This window comes from Martes martes, assembly GCF_963455335.1.
Source record: "Martes martes genome assembly, chromosome: 15".
Taxonomy (NCBI): Eukaryota; Metazoa; Chordata; class Mammalia; order Carnivora; family Mustelidae; genus Martes; species Martes martes.
The window spans coordinates 39,892,906-39,915,143 of NC_137903.1; the positions used below are offsets into that span (position 1 = coordinate 39,892,906).

Below are 22,238 nucleotides of genomic sequence, written 5' to 3' on the forward strand. Positions count from 1 at the left end.
GGGTGCCTGGTTTTCTCTCTTAAAGGGCAGCTGATAAGCTCGGGGAGAAGGGGGTCTGCAGGCGGGGGACTCACACCTGCCTGGACACTCCTTGTGGGAGGCTCCCTACAAGGCCCAGGCGTCCTCAGGCCCAGGGGAGCCCAAGGAGGCAGGGGTGCACAGGTGTGGTCCAGAAGCCCCCCGTCTCCTGACCACCTGCCCGCTCGCGCTCCTGTGTGCTCACCAGAGTCTGGATCCACAGCGGCTCCACCTTTAAGAGTTAATTTCATTCTCTTCTCAGATTTGTTGATACCTTGGAAAAGAACAAGAAAGGAAAACGAGTAAAACAAAACCAGAAAGTCGGGGTGGGGGGGCAGGGTAAGGGGGTGGTGTGCCAATGGGTCTAGGCAGCCTCAGCCAGAGCGTCCCGGGAGCATGCAGGCCCGGGACCCCGGGCAGCCTGGGGCCTCACCTTCCTCCTTGACGGGGCCCTTGCTCTTCTTAGAGAGCGCAGGCCCTGATTTTGCTCTTGGGGCTGCAGGCTCTGCTGGCTCGGCCTTCACCTCAGCGCCCCAGGGGGCCAGGAGATGGGCCGAGAGCAAGTCTGGAAGGCTCCTGGAGGAACTGGACACATCGTGGAGGAAGTCCTCAGACACCACGCGGATGCTGGCCTCGCGCACCTCCTCCATCTTCTTGCTCATCTTCTCCACCTCCTCTGCTCAGACCGGGGAAGAACAGCTGGAGCGTCAGCGCGAATCAGCGCAATCAGCACCCCACCGACCGAGCCCCCTCTTTGTCACCCAGTGCCGGGGGGGGGGGGCACATGGTGTGGGCAGATGCGCCCCAAGAGACGGTTCGGCGGCGGGAACAGGAAGGGAGCCTGTGTCCCTCCGTCAGACCCTGCTACATCCCACGCGCACGACTGGCAGATGCTTCCCCCCACTTGGCAGGAGGCCTCTCCGTGCTGCCGATGCTGATGTGCAGAGACGCTTTCTAGTTCTGACGGGGTCCTGTTGGTCTGGCTCTGCTCTTAGTGCCAGAGTCGGAAATCACCAAAACCAAGGTCTAGGGGCTCGCTGTCTGCTTCCTCCTGAGTTCTATGGGGCTCCAGGTCTCCCATCCAAGTGTTCAATCCAACCTGTGTGGATCTCTGTCAGTGGGGCCAGGCAGAGACCTGGCTCTCCTCATCATGAACCTTGGCTCCTCTGTGGCAGATGAACTAACCATGAACACGGAGGCTTGCTCCCCGGCTCTCCAGGCCGTTCCGCTGGTCTATGTGTGTTCTGTCAGCTTGTCTTGTTCTGGTCGCTAGAGCTTGTGACACAGTGTGCCCTGTCCTCAGAAAGGCTCTGGCTATCCGAAGAGCTGCTGTCTGCTCCAGATCTGACAGCAGCGCCGGACTTTCACGGTGATGGCTTGAGTCTATGCAGAGAACACCTCGTGACCCCGACTTCTGGCTCCCAACTTGGTAAATTACTTACCTCCGACTCTACAAGATTCTTCCCTGGACACTTTATCTTGTGCGGTCATTTGGCATATATTCCGGTTTCTTTGTTCTGCCTCCCTCTATGGGTTTCTATCCGTCGACAAAGCAAGTTCCTCTCTGGGTCCTGAAGGACCACCCTCATGTCGGAAGGAGTCTTTGTCCGGCCCTGCAACCCCTGAACTTGTCACACCCCACCCCAGGGCTGCGGAAGGGCCAAGACCATCAGTGTCTCCAAAGGCAGGAGTTCAGGCTGGCTGAGAACATCAGTCGGCAGCCTTCCACTGGGGACAGATGGCACGCACACACAAGACACAGCAGCTTTGCACATACAGGTGCTGGCCCTCCCCTCCCTCAACCTCACTGCCATCCCAGGAGGCATGATGCGGCCCTGCTTTACACACCAGATTCAACTCACTTTTGGTACTGATGCAGAGGGAGGCCTTGTTGGCCGTGCCCGTCAATTTCCCGCCAAGTTTCTCGATCATGGCCTTCACCTCATCCTTGTTCCGTGAGAGTTTCCCGAGAGTCAGGATCTTCATGTTGGACAATGGCTTATCTGGGACGAGAGAACAGTCATCAGGCCATGAGGTCTCAGGGACACCTCAGCTTCCCTCTGACCAGCATCCCTGAGGGAAAAGTCTATGAAGACAGAAGCCCAGGTCTAGTGGGAAAGCAGAAGACAGGACAGCACAACATGCGGAGAGCCTGTCCCATCCCTTGGCATAGAGAGGACCAGGCCAGGGAAGAAGCCCCATGATGATGCTGCCCCACAAATGGGCTAACCTGGCGAGTGGGGGTTCCTGGCCCTGCCCCACAGGCAGAGCAGGAAAGCCACTATGGGGACCACAGGGCTGCCAGTGGGATGGGAACAAGAGAGGGAATCATGTGAGCTCCCAATTACTTTTATTCTTTCCCCAACTCCAATCTAAAAATAAGCTGCAATTTCTTATATGGTATTTATTATTTAACCCCATCCAACAAACCCATCTCCTCAAGGGCAAAGCTTCTATAGGCAGGACACTGAGCAGGTGATGGATTCCAGGCACAAAGCAGGACCTGGCACTTGAGGCCAACACGGCCCCTAGACCAGGAAGGCCCACGACAGAGCTGTGTCTATCTGCAGTCCTAAACGAGAGTCCTACACGCACTCCTAGAGCAGAACCTGGAGGGGGACGTCCCTCAAGCCCTCCCTGTGAGGCCAAGTCAGCGCTGACCCCCACACCAGCAGCAGCTGGACTCAGAAAGACCACACGTACACATGTGCATGTGTGTACACACACACACACACACACACACACACACACACACACACACACACACACACACACACACACACACACAGTCTTCCCCAGGAAGAGGCAGGTCACCAACAGGCTCATGTTTAGGCTGACTCTTGTCTTCCACCCACCAAACTGTGGCCATCCTCAGACTCCTCCACGTGTCTCGGAGTGAACAAAAGCAACGAGTCTCTCCAGCAGATGGAAAATCCCAAACCAGTCTCACTCCGTGTGCTGGTGTGTTCGCATTCACACCGATCGGCCCTGCTCTGTGGGCCTGGTACATGGCAGGGCTATGTGCGCCACAGCCCTGAGCCCCACATTAAGCTTGGGATGACTGACATGGGGTCGGGGTGCCAGGAGGCAGGGAAGCAAGGTCTATCGTGCAGGCAGGAGGACACTCAAAATGTTGTTTCAGATCAGGCCCATTGGCCCTTAAGAGGCCACCTCTCAAGCGCCTTCCACCTGCCAAGGGGAGCAGGATTGACACAGAGGGAGACCCTCCCCAACTCTGGTCAGGGTCCCCCTGCCCACGGCCAGCCCCAAGCTGTACCTGGTGGAGTGGAGCTGTTCACACCAGCAGGCGCCGAGGCTGTGGAGGGCGGGGCCGCCACCACTGGGGCACTGGTCTCAGGGGGAAATATTCGGTCCTGCTTTTTGATCTTCAATTTTTTGAGGTAAGAAATTTCTCGGAATTCCTGAAGAATTGAACTTTCAGTTAAGAAACCACTTCTAGGGGTGCCTGTGTGGCTCAGTGGGTTAAGCCTCTGCCTTCAGCTCAGGTCATGATCCCAGGGTCCTGGGATCGAGCCCCACATCGGGCTCTCTGCTCAGCAGGGAGCCTGCTTCCCCCCCCCCCCCGCCCCCGCCTGCTTCTCTGATCAAGCCCCACATCAGGCTCTCTGCTCAGCGGGGAGACTGCTTCCCTCTCTCTCTGCAGGCTTCTCTGCCTACTTGTGATCGCTGTCTCTGTCAAATAAATAAATAAAATCTTAAAAATAAAACAAAAAAAAGAAACCACTTCTCCCTAGAAATAACCCCCCACCAGAGCAAAGAGGATCTGGCTCGTCTATTTCTCACGATCAGAGATGACATGCATGGCTGGTGTGTCAGGGGGGCTTAGTCGGTCAAGCGTCCAGCTCTTGGTCTGAGCTCAGGTCATGATCTTGGGGTCGTGGGACAAGCGCCACCTGGGACTCCACACTCAGCAGGGAGTCTGCTTGGGACTCTCCCTTTCCCTCTGCCCCTCCCCCTGCTCTCTAAAATAAATACATCTTAAACCGATGTGAGGCATCAGCATTCAAGTACATGGCACTGCAAACAGCCTGTTTCCAGCGGTTCTAAGTTTATAACAACACTGGCATGCGTGGGCCATGAGCAGGATTTTCCCTGAAGACAAACCAACAACACTCGGACTCAGTAGACAGTATGGCCAGGGTCCCTCCCGGGTCTCGCACGCCTACATGGCACTGCAGTCGTGGGGACTTGGAGGATGCACAAGCCCAGAAAGTGGGATGGCAGTGCTTATCTGCTCAGACCCCAGAACCCACCCTGCTCCTGCTTACCTTAGGGGTCACCCAGTCCTTCCGGCTGGGGGTCTGGGTCTTGACCATGCACTTGGTCCAGGCGGTGACGTCGCCTGTACAGTAGTAGGCATCGCTCTTGAAGACCAGCTGGCCCGAGCACTCCTCGCAGGGAAGGAGGGCACCGAACACCATGCCATCTGCCACGCGGTCCAAGATCTGAAACCCAGAGAGGAGAAGCTGCAGGAAGCCCACTCCCTAGCGTGGGCAGACAAGCACTCCAGGAGAGAGGAGAGGGCTTGTCCTGAAAGGGACTCCCTGGGGCCGCTGGTCTACCCGCAGAGCTCGGGCTGCTGTACTTCAAGAGACCTCCCGTCCAAACGAAGTACCACAGCCCCCATCCCTCGGTGATGTAGAAGGGAAGGGGGATCCAGAGCACCCCCTGCTCCTGCATGAGGAGCCACGCCAGCTGGGGAAACCGCTGGGGTGCTAGCAGTCCTCCCCTCATGAGGGCGGATCCACACCCTCCAGACCTGGCAGTTCCTGAGTGTCTGAGCCTTAACATGTGTGGCATGAGCACACCAGGCAAATACACAGCCCACCGTAGTCTCCCCCAAATCCTAAACCCGGGGCTGATGTATGGGGAGGTTTTCCTATCCTGGATGTGGCCACCATTCCACAGAACTACGGCCTTTCCACTCTTCCCAATCACAACCAGCGGGCATCCCCCTGGAGGGCCTCCCATAGCCCGGAAGTACGGCGCTAGCACTCAGGGACCTGGCCGCCTCCCTCGTCTCCCACATGTCCCATAATGCGAAGGCAGCTCACCGCTGACTCCCCAGAGGGCACTTGCTGCTTATTGAAGATAAGCAGCTCCTTCAGGTCGTTTGTCGAACACGCTTTCTTTAGCTCGTCCTTGATGCTCCAGATCAGCTCGTTCTGGGCCTGCAGACAGAGCCAGGCGGCTGACAGACCAGCTCTGTCCAGAGACCCCACCAGATGAGGCTCCCCCGTCTCGCTCAGTCTCCACAAGGGTCCTTGTGCGTCAGCTGGGCTGTACCTCCAAGCTGGTCTCCTCCACAGGGACGTGGCCCAGCCACGCTCTGGGGCATCCTGGTTCCACCCGGAGCACACTGTCCCTGGGACCACCCCTCACAGACAGGCCCCGTGGCGCATGGGACCATTGGCCCCAACACCTGCACCCTCAGGACACCAGGCATGGGCATTCTCCAACCCAAACACGGGTGGGGACAATACCCAAGCACCCCCGCCGGCCTCAACTGCGTATCCCACTCAGCACCACACGGGAGCACATCTGTGCTTCTCAGGACATGGAGTTCTCCATCTCGGGAGCCATACACACGGTGCCTCCTTATGGAAGCTCTGAGCATCCCCACCTCGCCAACACCGTGCCCAGGCCAGCAGCAGCCTCCCCGTCAGAGTGCTGGCAGGGCAGGCCTCCTCCCTGCTAGGGTCCCGCGCGCTGCAGACTGCACCCCTGCAAACCAGATGTAAAAATGCCAGCCCCACCGACCCCGCGGAGTCGCTCTCCACACCAAGGGTGGATTTTAATGGGGGCCTTTTTAAAGATTTTTAAATTTTTATTTATTTATCTGACAGAGAGAGATCACAGGTAGGCAGAGAGAGAGGGAGAAGCAGGCTCCCTGCTGAGCAGAAAGCCCGACGTGGGACTCGATCCCAGGACCCTGAGATCATGGCCTGAGCTGAAGACAGAGGCTTTAACCCACTGAGCCACCCAGGCTCCCCCTAATAGGGCCTTTTTAAAAGACTTTTTCAGTCATCTCTGCCCCCAAAATGGGGCTGAAGCTCAGGAACCTGAGATCAAGAGCTGCGTGCTCTCCCAACGGGCCAGCCGGGACCCTCGAACGAGGAAGATTTTAATGCGACCAGCGAAGCGACAGCACAGCGCACCTGTTCCCAGCTTCGAGTACCTGCCCCGCACCCACCTGTGTTGTGCTGCCAGTCACAGGGTGGGGGAGTATGGGCCGAGTCCTGTGGTACAAGTTTCAACGGGAGCAGTGGAATCCCATCACCGGCTGAGCCCGAGGCCAGGCTGGCGAGGCCAGGGGGGTAGGGCGGTGGGGGAGTGGGGAATATCTGCATTTCTTACATTCCTTTCATCAGGGATGACACTTGAGAGAACACCACATGCGGTGAGCAAGTGCAAAGTAACACCAGCCACAGCCTTACTACAGCCAGATTCCCAAACGGGTCCGCTGAGGGACAACCACACCAAACCCAGGGTTCTCACCAAGCAGCTCCAACCAGGTCAGAAACTGATTCTGATTTTTGTGCCACGGCAAAACCTGGATCCTCTCATGGAAGCGCCACGCAGGCAGAGAGCAAGTTCCCACAACAAGACTGATGCTGGTTCTCTGCAGCTTCCCAGTGCCCCTACAGACTCCACAGCCGCAGATGCTGCGCACCAATGTGTGTGTCAGCACCAAACACCCAGCATTTTCTGACTCATAAACTTTACTGATTCCACGCCCGCATCATCAACACGGTGTTGAATATCCGTGACTACTGACTCGGTCAACGGTTCTGTCTGCTTTCACCACATGCCTTCCATCGCTTCTGCAGACAAAAGCTCTCCACTAAAGAACTAGGAAACAGCCCCGTCTCTTCCAGTCCCCTGTGTGTCCCAAGCAAGTCCGGCACTCCACTAAAGAACTATGGAATGGGGGCGCCTGGGTGGCTCAGTTGGTTAAGCAACTGCCTTCGGCTCAGGTCATGATCCTGGATTCCCAGGATCGAGTCCCGCATCCGGATCCCGGCTCTACCAGGAGTCTGCTTCTCCCTCTGATCTTCTCCCCTCTCATGCTCTCTCAGTTTCTCAAATAAATAAATAAATAAAATCTTAACAAAAAAAAAAAAAGAGAGAGAGAGAGAGAGAGAGAGAGAGAGAGAGAAAACTAGGGAACATCCCTGACTCTTTCAGTCCCCTATGCGTGCCTGAACTTAACACTGTGTGCGGTGCTTGCTAGCAGCCCTCCAGGACTAGGATGCACACTGCTGAGAGGCTGGGGACCAGCTGGTCCAGCCCCCGGAGCCCAAGAGCAGCTCTTCTTGAAGCACCAAGGCCTTCTCTGGGGGTGGAGGGAAAGCTGTGCTATCTCACCACTGCTCCCAATTTCGGAATTCTTGGAGGTCTCACTGAGTGGGATGCACATGCACCCTGGAACTTTCCTCCCAGGAGGAGGGCAGAGAACTGAGGCAACAATGAGCAGACACACAGCTCAGAGCTCACCTTGAGGGCCCTCTCAAGCTTACTATCCCTGTCCTTTTCTTTTTTAGATTTCTTCTTGGCCACTTCATCCATCCCGTCTACCTCGTCGCCTTTCCTCTTTCTGAAAGAGACATGGGAGAAAAAGAACCATCAGAACCCTGGAACCGGTGACGCAGGAACTTCCTGTCCCTGTAACTTGCCCCACATGCACATCTCGCTCTACTCCCCGGAGCTCAGGGTCTGCCCGGGCAGTTCTGGTGACGGGCCCCACGTACATCACAGTTTACTTTGCTTCCGAGGGGTGGCCCCAGGGCCTTGGAAAAAGCCTGCACCTGACATCAAATCTCCCCGTGTATCTCTTGACACAAATGAAGCAGCTGGAAGGTTCTGGCAGGGACTGTGACAGGTTAAGCCCAGGGTCAAGGGGCAGGGATTGTAGAAGGATGAACCACTCGTGCCAGGGTTGAGCCTTTCAAGCTAAACCACAGGGCTGCTCTTGGGGCGGTTATCCAAGGCTGGACTACACTGTCATCCCCCCCCACCACGGGAGCAGGTCCCTGCACACCTGGCTCAGCCCTCACCTGACCGGGGTGGGGGGGCGTGCAGGGCAGTAGGGAGGGTCCTCAGAAGTCATGGTGGTTAAAGGTCTGCTGCAGCTGTCACAGACCCGGCTTCAAACCCCTGCACTTTCCCTCACGCATAAACAGAGAACCCGTGTGCCTTCCAGAGAGTGAACTGACCCCCATCAAGCACCCAGCACAATGCTTGCCGCTCTGTTACTGCCCCACTGATGCTGGCTGTTGCCATGGCACACGGGGGACCTTAGGCCTCCCTGCACACACAGCACGGGCTGGCCTGACCTTAATCCATGAGCCCGATTTTCCAGTTTTCCTGTCTCCTCCAGAGCTGCATACGCTGTGCACGAGCTTGGGTGTGATGAAGCCAGGTGGCGCCTGACAGCGGCATGATGATGGGAAGGTGAGGATCACCCCAATCCCAACATCGTCCACAGCTGGGCATGGCCCTGCCACCCTTCCCCTGCTGTGCCCATGACCCCAACTGACTCCAGACTGGGGCCCAGAGACCAGCAGAGGAGACAGGAAAGAACAAGTGCCCGCTGACTCCAGAATGGCTCCGACTGGGCTTCCCATCCTCAATGTTGGCGCCACAGGAACCCCATACCATTCTGACACTACACCAGGGGGCTTCTCATCCATAGCTCCCCTCCTCCCGCCACGATCCTCCTAGCAACAGCAGAGACCCAGAAACAGGGATGGGAAAGCGAGTCATGCAAAGGTCCCAGGAAATGTAGTGCTTGGCCCGGGCACGGGGAATACTCAGGGCCGGGGGTGCTGGCAGTGGCAGCTAGCTGGTCCCACCTGTCTGTGGATCAGAAGGGCAAGAGGGAACAGATGGGCGGGAGCTACGGGAGTTATAGGACTGTGCGCCCAGGAGGGGCAGAGCGCAGCCATCACCATCCCTCACTGTGCATCCCCAGCTCGCTGAAGGTCAGCAAAGAGAGATGCCAGAATAGCCTGGAATCTGCAGGGTCTCCCTGGGGCCCCACCCCCATGACCCCCCACCTACCCTTCACTCTTGACTCCCGGGAGCTGCTTCTTCAGGGTTTCCTTATCCTCCGCGGCCAGGAGGTTGAAGCCCTTGAGCTGGCTAGCGCTGTACTCAGGCCGGAAGCCCAGCTCCTCCCTATTTCTCACAAAGCAGTCTGGGTGGTACCAGCGGTCGATCATGCCCAGCTGGGGCTTCTCTGGGTCCAGCATCTTCTTGGATAGGCGGATCTGGCCCTGCAGGAAGAACCACATGTGGTACCAAGAAAATGACAAGAGTAATGGTGACATCAGGGACTTGGGGAAACAAAGGTTAGCCGGTACCCCAGCCAAGGGGCCTCAGGTCCACACCAAGGGCACTAGAAGGGCCGCTGGCAGCCTCGGACTGTTTTCTGCTGCCAAGGACTGTGTGCCAGCCAAAGCCTCAGTGCCCCCATTTTAAATGAGGTCAACTCCACCCACCCACCCAGGCACGTGAGGATGCGCAACCTCTTCCCTGAGAACATTCTGCCAGCCCGGAGCTGATGTAAACAGAGCTGGCCTTGACCACTAGCTAGGATGCCACCCCGCAAGCCCCCACCCCAGCGGGCTTGTCCCCCCACCGCTGTGGCCCCCACACTACAACTCTGTGCAGCCTTGGGGACCAGGTTGGGGACCCCAGGCCTGACATTCTCAGGAGTTCCGAGCTTGGGAGACATTCACCGATGCTGAACCGCTAGCGCCAGGCTAACCCCCACAGCCCTGCATCTTCTCTTCTCTAGATACCCGACAAGGCGGCTGCCGGAGAGCCAGGTGGCTCCAACGGCCAAACCCCTCCCCTGGGCTCACCTTCTCAATCTTCTCCATGCAGCCCTTGCAGGTGCTTCTGTTGGACTTGGCGTACTCAGCCGCGAAGTCAGCCAGCGTCTTGTCCGTCTTGCCTCCGCCTCCATCCTGGCCCTTGCCTGAAGGATGGAGCATAGCGGCGCACGCTCAGCTTCAGGGCAGCTGCAGAGAGTCCGAACCCCCCAAGCTCTGGGACACCTCGTGCCCGGGCAACTGTGACTGGCCCAGCTCTCCGGCGTCTATCTCTAACAGCTGTGGCTAACACAGCTGCTCTTCTGGCAAGAAAAGAGGACCCTTCCTTGGACAGGCTCTCAGAACAGCGTGGCGCCCGAGAGTGCCGGTCTCACCTTCCGGCTCCTTCCATCACTGCCCTGGCCTCCCCTCACTGTGGACAAAGTGCTTGCTTCCCGCTTATCATGAAAGCCGGGTCCTCCGCAACATTTGAACTCCACCTTCTGATTTCCAAGATCCTTCTAGGCATCAAAGTTACATGCCGAAATTAAAGGGTTTGTTTGTTTTTAAAGGGGGTATCTTCACACAGAAACAGGAGTGCAAATAGCAAACACGCAGGGAGGTGGCATTTCTCAATCAGTGGGTGGAAAGCTGGGGTCATTCAGCACAGAAACTTGGGGACCAACAGCCAAGCACCCGGGAACAAAGGAGTCTTTTTCTTACATAGAAATGAGTCCTAGACTGAAAGCTTCTGTCTTAAAATGAGGAACAATACAAGGCCTTCTTCCCCCACCATATCTACTCAACACTGTCTCGAAGGCTCTAACAAGTGCCACTAGGGCAAGAAAAGGAGACAGAAGGTGTAAGTTTAGAAAAAAACAGGTAAAGCACCTCTACCTGTAGGGACAGGACTGCACCAGCAGGAATATAGAAAAAAAGCTACTTCTACCATTAAGTGAATTGAGCAAATCTGGATGAGGCAAGGTCAATTAAAATGTTCCTATATATGAATACACATTAGAGAAGGAAATTAAACCATACTCCTATTTAAGTAGCGTTTTAAACACATAGAACACTTAGAAACAGATTTACCAAGACACACAAATCCTCCCCAGCAAAGCTTCAGGCCGGTGTGAAGTTAACAAAGACCCAAGTAAGTGGAGAGATACTTCAGGTCTATGGACTGACTGATCCAACCGGGTAGCATATCAACAAGCCAATCCCGTTTGACCCCCCTCCCCATTCCAGGTGATGCTAATAAAAATCCTAGGGAGCCGGTTTGGGCAAGAAATCCGTAAGTTTACCACAAAATTTGTAGGGAATAACATAGGACCTAAAAAGGTCAACACAATATTGAAAGAGAACAAAGCTGAGTAGTGATGGCACCATCTCTTTACTTTGGAACTCTGATGGGGAGGTAACTACTTATTCCCTCCACACTATGTGATTTCATGATGTCCCACAAAGTTGTAGGAATTAGGACAGTGAGATGCTGGCAGACACAGCAGCCAATGGGACCAGAGTCCAGAGACACACCCAGCTATGCAGTCACGTGTCTCAAAGTCTTCGCACAAATGGTAACGGAAACAACATGGTACCCACCCGGAAGAAATAAAAAACCACCCCCTCCTCCCACCGAACACAAACGTTCAATTGGAAACCAAATATGAACGCCAGGACCACCACACTTCCAGAAGAAAACAAAGGAGGGTATGTCATAGTCTTAGAACAGGGAAGATTTCTCAGAAGGTGGACAGCCCTTATTAAAAAAGAAGAAAAAAAAATCAACCACTACTCTTCATAAAATGTCAGTAATTAAACAATGGCAATACCCAGAATGATAAAAGGTATTCACGTTATTTATCTCTAATAAGGGACTTGCACCTAGAATCTTTTTTTTTTTAAGACTTTATTTGTTTATTTGACAGAGAGAGAGAGGCAAGTGGGGCTCGGGGAGGGAAGCAGGCTCCCTGCTGAGCAGAGAGCCGGATGTGGTACTCGATCCCAGGACCCTGAGATCATGACCTGAGCTGAAGGCAGAGGATTAACCCACTGAGCCACCCAGAAGCCCTCGCACCTAGAATATTCCAAGAACTCCTACAACTCAAGAAAAAGACCAATACCAACCAAAACCACGCTGAGCTCTCACTAAGCTCATATTGGGAGCAAATACCGAAGCGTGCCTGTGCCAGGTGCTGACGAGGATGGGAACTGGTACAACCCAAGGACAGTCCGACGGTTTCCTGAAATAGGTGAACGGACATCCACAGACACTCAACCGCTCCATTCCTAGGTGATCGACATGACTGCGTGTCACACAGAGACGCGTACACAAATGTGAACAATCGCTGTATCTGCACCAGTGCAAGGCTGGGAACAGAGGTCGGCTCAACGGTGATCTACTGCAAGGATCATCCCTCAGCAATCCCTCAGCAATCCCACGTGATAACATGGCAGGCAGCCTATGCCTCATAGGCCTTGTGCTGAGTGGAAGGAGTTTATGGGAGAAGTCCAGGCTCTTCCTTTGCTTCAGAAATCCTAAGTCACACAAAGTTAATCCAGAGCCATGGTCACCCGGGGTGGGGGGGAGGGTAACTGAAGAGAGGGCGCAAGGAACTTCCTGGGGGGAATGGGAATGTTCCCTAACTTGACGGGGTACAGGTTACACGACTGCCCACATCTGCCAAACTCACAGAACTGCATGTAAATCATTTTAAAAATCCCAGATGAAGAACTGAGAAATAGAGCAGAACCAGAAGCTGCAAATGAGCAGACAGACGTTGATCACAGAACATTCAGTTCAGGATGAAGCTTCAGTACAGCAAAACACACAAACGTGCTTCAAACAAACACATCAAAGGGCATGCTGGCTGGTGGGTGGGCACACACAACTCTTGATCTAAGGGTCCTGAGTTCGAGCCCCATGTTAGGAGTAGAGTTTACTTAAAAAAACAAAAACAAGCCCCCCCCCCCGCAAACTATGTATTTTTAAAAGTCAAAACTGGCAAATATATTTGCAAAACAGAAGACAAAGAATTCATATTTTGTTTCATTACAAAAAAAACACAAAATACCCTAAAAGATGTTAGTAAAACTGACTACCGAGCGTGACAAAGTGTTCCACCCCACCAGGAGCCCAGTGAAGAGGAATGGAAATACCTGATATGGGGACCTGTCCCTGGGGGGGGAGGGGTGCCAGTCTAAGGGCCCCAAGCTTTCTGGAGGCAATCAGACACAAACACAGAAGGCCTCAGGATGGTTCATGTCTTCTAGCAGCCATCTCTCGGAATTAAAGAAAGAGCTGGACAGCTGCCCAGTCTGGACAGAAGTTTGAAGCACCTCTATCTGCAATGTAGCAAAAACGGATGACAGTGTGGCCTCAAAGGACAGGCTTTCTGGAGCTGAAGCCTGGCTCACTAGCCTTGGCCTGGCCTCAGGGCCCGTCAGTGCATCTCCAGTGGACACGGGCTATTGCAAAAGGGCGAAAGGACATTAATCTCAAGGGTCGTGAATGAAGCACAAAATAGAGCAAACTTCAACAAACGATAAACAAAAACTACATTAAAAAAAAAAAGAGATTTATTTATTTGACAGACTGAGATCACAGGTAGGCAGAGGCAGGCAGAGAGAGAGGGGGAAGAGGGGGAAGCAGGCTCTCCGCTGAGCAGAGAGCCCAATGCAGAGCTCAATCCAAGGACCCTGAGATCATGACCTGAGCCGAAGGCAGAGGCTTAACCCACTGAGCCACTCAAGTGCCCCACAAATACTACATGTTTTTTAAAAAACTCACAAGACTTAACATGAAAAGAGTGTTAGGGGCACCTGGGTGGCTCAGTGACCAACTCTTGGTTTCAGCTCAGGTCATGATCTCAGGGTCTTGAGACTGAGCTCCAGGCCGGGCTTCGAGCCCAGGGTTGGGGGGAGCCTGCTTGAGAGTCTCTCTCCTCTCCCTCTGCTCCTCCCCCACTCATGTACTCTCTCTAAAATCAACAGATCTTATAAAAGAGTAAATATTCTACTGTAAAATCTAACATTGAGGTCAACATCATTAGGAAAATGGGAATCAAAATCACGTGAAAGAACACCTCAGAATGGGTATTATAAAAAAGGGAAAACACACACACCCTCAGACAAAAGAGCGCCAGTGAGGACATGGGGGACCTGGAAGGACCCTGAAACCCGAGTGTCGCTGGCGGGGTGCACAGTGGCGCAGCCCCTGTAGAACAGTGTGCATCACAGGCGGACCACGAGCCCTGGCGGCTCCCTGGGAGGGCAGGGAGCAAGGTCTGGACCAGGTCCCCGCACACCATTGTCCACGGCAGCACCATCTGGAGCTGCCCCAGGGCAGAAAGAACCCACACATACCCCAAGGCGAGGGACGGATAAACTGTGGCCTACCCAAACTGTAGCCCATGGCACAGATGACCCTGAGCGAGACAAGCCAGGCCCAGGAGGACAAACCCAGCATGATTCCTGGCACAGGAGGCACCCAGGAGCCCCATCCAAACAGAAATCAGCGTAGGGGAGGAGCCACTGTGAACCGGGCAACGAGTTTCAGGGGGAAGGTGAGAACATTCTAGAGAGGCTCAGGCTGACGGAGTGCATGCGGGAACATGGCTCCGAGGGTGGAGTCCCCATTACATGTGTTTTGCCACACACACAGTGACAGAGCATTTAACAAAGTGACACTTAGAACCCCATTTCTGCAGGAAAGAATAAACACAGCACACACATGAATCAACTATTTGAAAAAAATTCCTAGGGAGACATCCCACAAGGCTGATGATCATCATCTTGGAATTACAGGATCTGGTAAGACGTAAACTTCCTGGGTGTTTCTGTCTATTAAATCAGTCTCTTTGGATACAAAAATCCTCAGACAACTACAAGGTATTATTACGTTAACTTTAGGACTTAAGATGTTTTGCAAGAGAAACAGTTACAGCAAACTTACCATGTTCCATATTAGAAAATTATCTACTTTAATACACATCAATTGTGACTAGATGGGACACATTCCTAAACAGACAAGCCCCACTAACCAGAACACAAAAGGGGAAAACCACCACAGAACAAGACCGTGTCACCGCTGCCCTCAGTGAAAACAGACCCGCTGGCTCTCTGGACCGTTTCTCAGCAAATTTGCTGTTTTTATTCACGAGTGTGAGCGGTGTCACTGACCTCTCAGCTTCCACAGACCAGCAGTGGCAGGACACAAACCTGCCGAGTGCAGGACAGAAAGAATGGTGCTGCCCGGGGACCAAGAGCTCTGCGGGGAAGGACGGCGGCTGTTCCCTCGACAGCCCAGAGGCAGAGAATGGGTTCAGCGGGGTCTGCTTCTAAGGTAGACCAACAAGAACCCAGCCTCAGGAGATCTTCAACAAGTGATGAAAAACTATTTAAAATGTACAGGCATCTCAAGCAAGTTAGGTTTGTGGGTATCAACAAACTGACTCAAGTCTATGTGAAGGAAAAAAACCCAGGACAGCCAACACAGTACTGAGGGGGAAAAAGTCAGAAGACCGACACCACCCGACTTCAAGACTTACCATCAAGACGGTCAGGTACCAGGAGGACAGACAAACCAATAAACAGACCAAAACAGACCAGAACAGACCGCAGTGACACACCCCCACACACAGTCACTGACGCCTGACAAATGAGCAAACACAATATAGCAGAGGAAGACAGAATTTCCAAACAGTGGTGAAGTGGACATCTGCACACAAAATGAATCCAGACCAAGACTTTATCTCCTTTACAAAATTTAACTTAAAAGAAAAATGCCACACTGCAAAGCTCCCAGAATGTGACGCAGGAGAAAAACTCAGCTGACCTAGGTATAGTGATGACTTTCAGATGCAACATCGAAGACGGTCCAGGAAAGAAAGAACTGGTCAGCTGGACTTTCCTGCTCTGTGCCAGACACTGTCGAGAGAATGAGAGAGAAGACGTGCCACAGACACGGAGAATACACTTGCAAAAGACAGAGTTGATAAACAACAGCTATCCAAAATAGATGAGCAACTCTGAAACTCGGCACTAAGAACATGAATGACAAACGGCAAAATATCCAGATTCCTCCCCAAAGGAGAGATGCAGACGCCAAGAAATACATGAAAAGATGCTCCACATCATACGACATCAGGGGATTGTAAATCAACCCAAGACACCTCTAGCGCCTATCAGAACAGCCAAAACCCCGAAGATCATGGACACTACCAAACGCTGGTGAGGGCATGGGGGGAATGCAAACTGGGGCAGCAACTTAGGGAGGCAGTTTGCTGGTCTTCAGAAAATGAAACATCTACCTAAATGAGCTGAAAACTTATGTCCACACAAAAACCTACACCTGGGGCACCTGGGTGGCTCAGTCAATTAAGCATCTGCCTTCGGCTGAGATCATGGATCAAGACCTGCGTTGGGCTCCTGCTGGGCAGGAAGCCTGCTTCTCTCTCTCCCTCAGTCACTCCCCCTGCTTAAATGCTCTCTCCTTCTGTCAAATAAATAAATAAAATCTTTAAAATGAAAAAAGCCTACATGTGGATGTTTACGGCAGGTTTATTTATAATTTCCCAAACTGGGAAGCAACCCAGATGTCCTTCCACAGGTGAGCAAGAGACCACGGTCCATCCAGACAATGGAGTATCATTCAGCACCACGAAGAATTGAGCCATCAAGCCATGACACGGAGGAACCTGCAAGGCCCGTTGGTTTTAAGTCAAGAGGCTTCGTATGACCGACCCCGAGCACAGGTGACACTCAAACCGGGGGGGCGGGGGGGCTGGGGTATGGATCCCTTTGTGCACTGAGAATCCGTGTGTAACTTCTGATTCCCTTGAAGCTTAACAATAACAGCCTGCCGTTCACCGCAAGCCCCACTGACAACCCACGGCTAACACACCTTCTGTCACATGTGTTCCGTGTAGTATCGTTCCCCCGAAAAGCAGACGACGGAGAGCAAACCATTACGGGAACAGAAATGTTCACAGCCCCCTATGGGACTTACTGAGGAAGACACACAAAGAAGGGGCCTGCACAGTTCAAACCCGCTCTGTCCAAACTGCACACCATCCGAACCCATAACACATACACTGCTGTGAGGGAACCCTGGAACTGCGGACTTGGGGCAACGATGAGGGCTCTATGTAACCCCCAGATCGCTCTAGAAGGAGACAGGGAGAGGCCCTGTTTGCATGGGAGCACGACACAGACGGGAATGATCTGCACTTTCTGCTTCATTCTGCTGTGAACCTACAAGTGCTCTAAATGAAAGTCAATTAAAAACAAAACTGCGAAAGATTCAAAAGCTTCATCTCTGGGGTGCCTGGCCGGCTCAGTGGGAGGAGCAGCAACTCCTGATCTTGGGCTTGAGGGTTCAGCCCCACGCTGGGTGCAGAGATTACTTAAAAATGAAAGAACAATAAAAAAACAAAGGCTCCATCAGCAACATCTTAAAAAACAAAATACTGTGCCACAGGCAAGTCAATGAGGCAGCTCGGTTATCTACGTGCGCAGCTGGAAAATATGGGGGGGCGAATGTTCTCCCAGAAAAGGCCCCCCCCGCGGAAGCTGCCCGGTGGGGGGCTGGGAGGTGACACCAGCCACCTCCCTCATCTCTACACACCTGTCACACCTCCAGCCTCTGCAGTCTTCTTGACTTTCTGCTGGTCGTCCCACCTGAGCTCAGAGAAGCCGTCCACCTCTACGTCGGGGTGTCGGATGGAGTGCCCGACCTTCCAGAAGCAAGAGAAGTGGTACCAGTGTGGGACTTTTCCATCAAACATGGGCGACTGGAAGAGAAGAGAAGGAGGTGAGCGAGCAGCCTCAAGCCCAGTTCTCAGCCACTGCGCATGTGAGGCCCTTCTTCACTGAAAACCCAGGACAGCAGTGCCCATGTGCCCCATGTCACTTGAGAAAAGCTGTGAGCCAATGAGAAATGGCATCTCCACCCAGATTTCTCAAGCTTTGCCCAGACAGCTGCTCTTCGGACGCGGCTGGGGAACAGCGGTGCTCCTCAACGGAGCTCTGTCCCACGGGCCACATGCCTCAGTGACACGACTTCCCTCCCAAGGCCATGGAACGCACACAAGATCCCCATTCCATGACCCCATCCTGATGCACCTGCCTGGGAGGCCAATGACTGCCCCCGTCGGGGCTAGGTGGCCCAGAAAGGGCTTAATGCCTCTGGCGTCAGAATAATGAGGAACAAGTCCCAGATAATGAGCAAAGCAGAGAAACCGTGTCAGGAAACTGTGTCAGGATGGCGCAGCTATGCCAACATGAGTGGAAGGAACTTCTCTGAGGGCAAACGACCCGCGGATCTGTGGACAGCAGCCTCCAGGGCCTGGAGCTGGAGGGTCAGTGGGCATCCCAGGAAGCCCCGCCACAGGGGAAGGTGCTGCCCATCACGGCATGCTTCCTCTCTCCTCTGATGCTTCCCACTCGGGTTGCTCCTGACGCGACAGCTGCAGGCTCTTCTCCTGGGGACACTGCCAGCTCTGGGCTCCTGGGCCCCAAGCACCCTCTGGCCTCAAGAGCAGATGGTGGCAGTGACAGGGCAGAGTGGGACAAGCACCGCATTTACTCGGTCCCCGGCACCCTTGGCAAGTCATCACGGGAACCCTCAACTGCCTCCGGGTAGGGCACCCCCATTTCACAGGTGTCTGCAGCAAGTGACTCAGTCCGACTTGCATCCGACAGCAAGGTTCTGTCCGCTCACTATGTTGCTTGGCAGAACGAGCTCCTTAAAAACACACACATGGTTCTGACCAAAGCAGAGGCAGCTCCAAAAATCTGCTTTTACAGAAAATAAAGCTAAATGCCATGCAGATGGAATGAAAAGTATTAAAACAGCATCAAACATTAACCACCATGTAGGAATTTTCGGATGGGAACTGTCGGACAGAAGAAATAAATATTCTGGAAAAACAGTGACTTCTCCCACCTAGCCCCTTCCCCGGCTGTGAGCTGCCTCTTTCTCAGTGTAATATATGCAGAAGGAAGGTTCACTCCAGGGCACTGCAAGGACTCCCCAGCATCAAGCAGCCTGGTTTCCCGCACATCAGCAGTTCCCTCGGCCCAGAATGCTCCTCAGCCCTAGTCAGCTCCCCAGAAGGATCCTCCCAAGCCCCTCCCAGGTAAGAACAATCCCTCTGGGCACTGATTCGGTCAATGCCTGTGCCCTGCACCGGGCTGGAAGCTGCCTCTGTCTTGCTGGCTTTAGGCAACACCTGCTTATAGAAGGCAGCTGGACTGTGGACACCCCAAGTCTGGAGATAAGAAAAGACAAGGGAAGGATGGGGGAATTCCTGCTGGGGAAAAGACTGCTCACTCCCAATAAACGGCATTTCCAAATGGATTTGTGTCAAACTTCCAACGAGGCAGGCGACACCTCCAGGAGTGTCCGCCATCTTGCTGTACATTTGCAGTGCCTTGCACCTGGACTCCTCCTGCCTTAGTGCCACCCGCCCCACCTACCTCTGCAGCACTCGGGTCACATGCAAGCACAGGAGGGCATGGGGCCCAAATGCCTCTGCCCCACACTGGACCTTGTGGCTCTGGTGGGAACCTTGGTCTAGGTGCTGTGTCCCAACCATTAATGCAGTGTGGAGTGATGGAGAGGTGCAGCCCAAGGGCCTACTCATAGCACCAGCTTGGGGGCTGTAAGGGCTCCCGGTCACGCTTGAGAGGAAGGACCCCTGAACAAAGCCAGGCTTTACCCTAGAACTTGGGAGTGACAACGATGTGGCAGGAAGGGAACTGGAACAAGATCACAAGACTATGCTTCCACTTGGCAACTTAGGTGGCAGAATCTCTGTGTACTCCTAACACAGACCCAGCACCTACCAGGGAACTGGGTCCTCACTCAGCGAACTGTTTCCTTCTGCGTAAAACAAGCCAGCCCACTGCCCACCTACTCACAGACAGCATGGAATGCAGGTTAACAGCGTGAAACACCACTGTGTGCCCGCTGTCTGCCTCAAGCCCACCCAAGACAGAAGAACGCAGGGCCCACCCATCCAAAGGCTCCAAGGCCTCTTCGGCCCCTGGAGACTTCCTCAGGGCACACCACCCAAAGATTAGGTATCTGACACTCAGAACAATCCTCCCATACAAATGTAAAAGAAGGTATTTAAGTCCAAGTAGAATAATGGTTTCGTTCTTTTCTGGCCTCAGGTTCTGCCTACAAGACCAGACTTTACAGTAAGAGTTAAAACTCCACCCCCAAATACAGTTACAGAAAACCACTCACTTTTAATAATAATTTCTTTCACCATCAGAAGCGCCAGACTAGCCCTCCTCTGTATTTGGCACACAGGCTGCACTAAGGTTTTGTCTGTCCTTCCCGATAGGACACGGTCCTCTCTGGCTGACTAGTGAAGCCCATGGATGCGCCTTTCTCGAATTTAAAAACACATCATAGAATACACGAGCTCACAAAATAAACTAATTAGACTGAAATAATTACCAAAATATTTAAAAATTCGGTGGGATACAGTGAGCTTTAAAGCACGAAATAAGACTTTAGCACCCATTCTAACAACTACAGTAACTTTAAATACTGATGAGCATAATGGATGACTTTAAGAAATCCCCAAGTGCAAAGCAGCATGAAAATGCCTATAATTATCACTTCTGACAAAAATCACAGGTACCTCTTTTACTTTTCTGCTTTTACTCTGCTGCTTACATACCTAATTGAAGGAAGTATTTTACTTAGAGACTAGTAACCACAGAAACGTAAATTCCTCTAAACCCACCGAATGCCACCCCACAGATTTTAGCTCAAGCGCCCCTGCACTGAGAAAAGTTCTCCTTTTTGTTATTTAAAAAAAGGAGGGGTGCCCGGGTGGCTCAGAAGGTTAACCCTCTGCCTTCACCCCCGGTATTGAGCTTTCTGCTTGGCGGTGAGCTTGCTTCCCCCTCTCCCTCTGCCTACTTGCAATCTCTCTCTGTCAAAAAAAAATCAACAAAAAAAACCTCTAGAAAATTAAATGAAATAAAAAATGTAAATTCCAGGAGAGTTAACAGTGTCACAAGAGGGAGCTTCAGATCAGGCAGCCCACTCGTTCAGGCTGCATCCTACCCCAGCACTCAGTGCCTGATAAACAAATAGGGTCAGTAGGCTCTGGGGTCCGGAGGGGGGCCCTCCTTGTGTCACTAGTACCTAACAGTGCCTGACATGCTCTGTGTTCCCTGAAGGGCGGTACTGCTTGGCAGGTACTGAGTTAGGCCCTCAGGATACCAGGACCAGAGAGCCCCAGTCTCCAAGCGCATCTAGTACCCACTCTGCTCCACTTGGTAAGTACTGAAAACCCAGCGAGGACTGTCTGGACTTTCCTAAAACTCACTGCTGCCTCAGAGAAAACCAAGTTACCTTGAGCGAGGGCACTGAACTCAGTGAACACGAGCTTCATGTTGGTGAAGAGTAGGACGGGGCAGGGGAGAACCAAGACTTAACGGGCAGACAGGAGACACTGGCAGCGGGAGGAGGGCCTCAGACACACCGCCCAGGCCTACACCCCCATCTGGGAAGCCTCAGATACCCGTCAGGGCGTCCCCAGTGTGTCCAGAAGCCCCAAAGAGCAGCCCCCTCCAGCCTCTCTTACTCAGACCCGACAGCTGTAAATGCGCGCCTGGGAGTCGGGAAAGTTTGGGGAAAATAAGACTTCAAACCACCAACTGGGCTAAAAGCGAAGGCACTGTACAGAAATGACACCGGCTGGTACAGTTCTGCATAATTAAGAAAAAACTGAGAGTAAGCGAACGTCGAAGCCATAGACGAAAATAGTTGAAAAAAAAAAAAAAAAAAACCCAACCCGCAGGCGCCCGTCGCCATCATCAACGTAGGACAAAAATCTCCCAGCACGAGGGAGGTCAGAACCGGGCCGACTTCGGAAGCCCACGCGCGCCTCTGCCCCCACCCCCAGGAGGCAGCGGGGAAGGAAGCAGCCCCCACCCTACAGCAAGGCCCCGAGCCGCACTTCCCGGGCTTTCGCGGGCTCCCGGGGGCGTCCCCTCCCCCTCGCCTGGCGCCCCTCCCCCCACGCCCCCCGCCGCGCACAAAGCGGCCGCGCGCACCTGCACCATGATGGCCATGCGCAGCGAGTCCTTGGGGATGCTCTCGCTGCATTTCTTGCAGGACGCGCGCCCGCTCTTGGCGTATTCCACCCGGTAGAGCTTGTCCGAGGATTCCGCCATCGTCCCCTCGCGCCGCCGCCGCTCCGGGCGCCCCGCCCTGGACACGCGCCACGGCCCGCCGCCTGCCGCCCGCCCCTCGCTCCCCGCAGGCGCCCGAGGGCCCTGAGCCGCTGCTGCCGCCGCCGCCGCCGAACACGCCTCGCTACCCCGCCGCTCCCCGACCGACTGCTGACGCCG

At 53.8% G+C, this 22,238-nt stretch overlaps 1 protein-coding gene across 1 annotated transcript in view; it reads right to left on the reverse strand.

Moving 5' to 3' along the window:
- PARP1 (poly(ADP-ribose) polymerase 1) overlaps positions 1 to 22,238 on the reverse strand; it is a 37,407-nt gene extending 15,169 nt beyond the window's left edge. The window contains exons 1-11 of the mRNA XM_080824304.1: positions 21,942 to 22,238; positions 17,485 to 17,650; positions 9,909 to 10,024; positions 9,103 to 9,317; positions 7,537 to 7,636; positions 5,094 to 5,210; positions 4,308 to 4,484; positions 3,296 to 3,440; positions 1,881 to 2,021; positions 452 to 694; positions 224 to 292 (exon numbers count right to left, since the gene is read on the reverse strand). Of these exons, the coding sequence (XP_080680430.1) occupies positions 224 to 292; positions 452 to 694; positions 1,881 to 2,021; positions 3,296 to 3,440; positions 4,308 to 4,484; positions 5,094 to 5,210; positions 7,537 to 7,636; positions 9,103 to 9,317; positions 9,909 to 10,024; positions 17,485 to 17,650; positions 21,942 to 22,061 (1,609 nt within the window). The 5' untranslated portion in view covers positions 22,062 to 22,238. The remainder of the gene's footprint in view (positions 1 to 223; positions 293 to 451; positions 695 to 1,880; positions 2,022 to 3,295; positions 3,441 to 4,307; positions 4,485 to 5,093; positions 5,211 to 7,536; positions 7,637 to 9,102; positions 9,318 to 9,908; positions 10,025 to 17,484; positions 17,651 to 21,941) is intronic.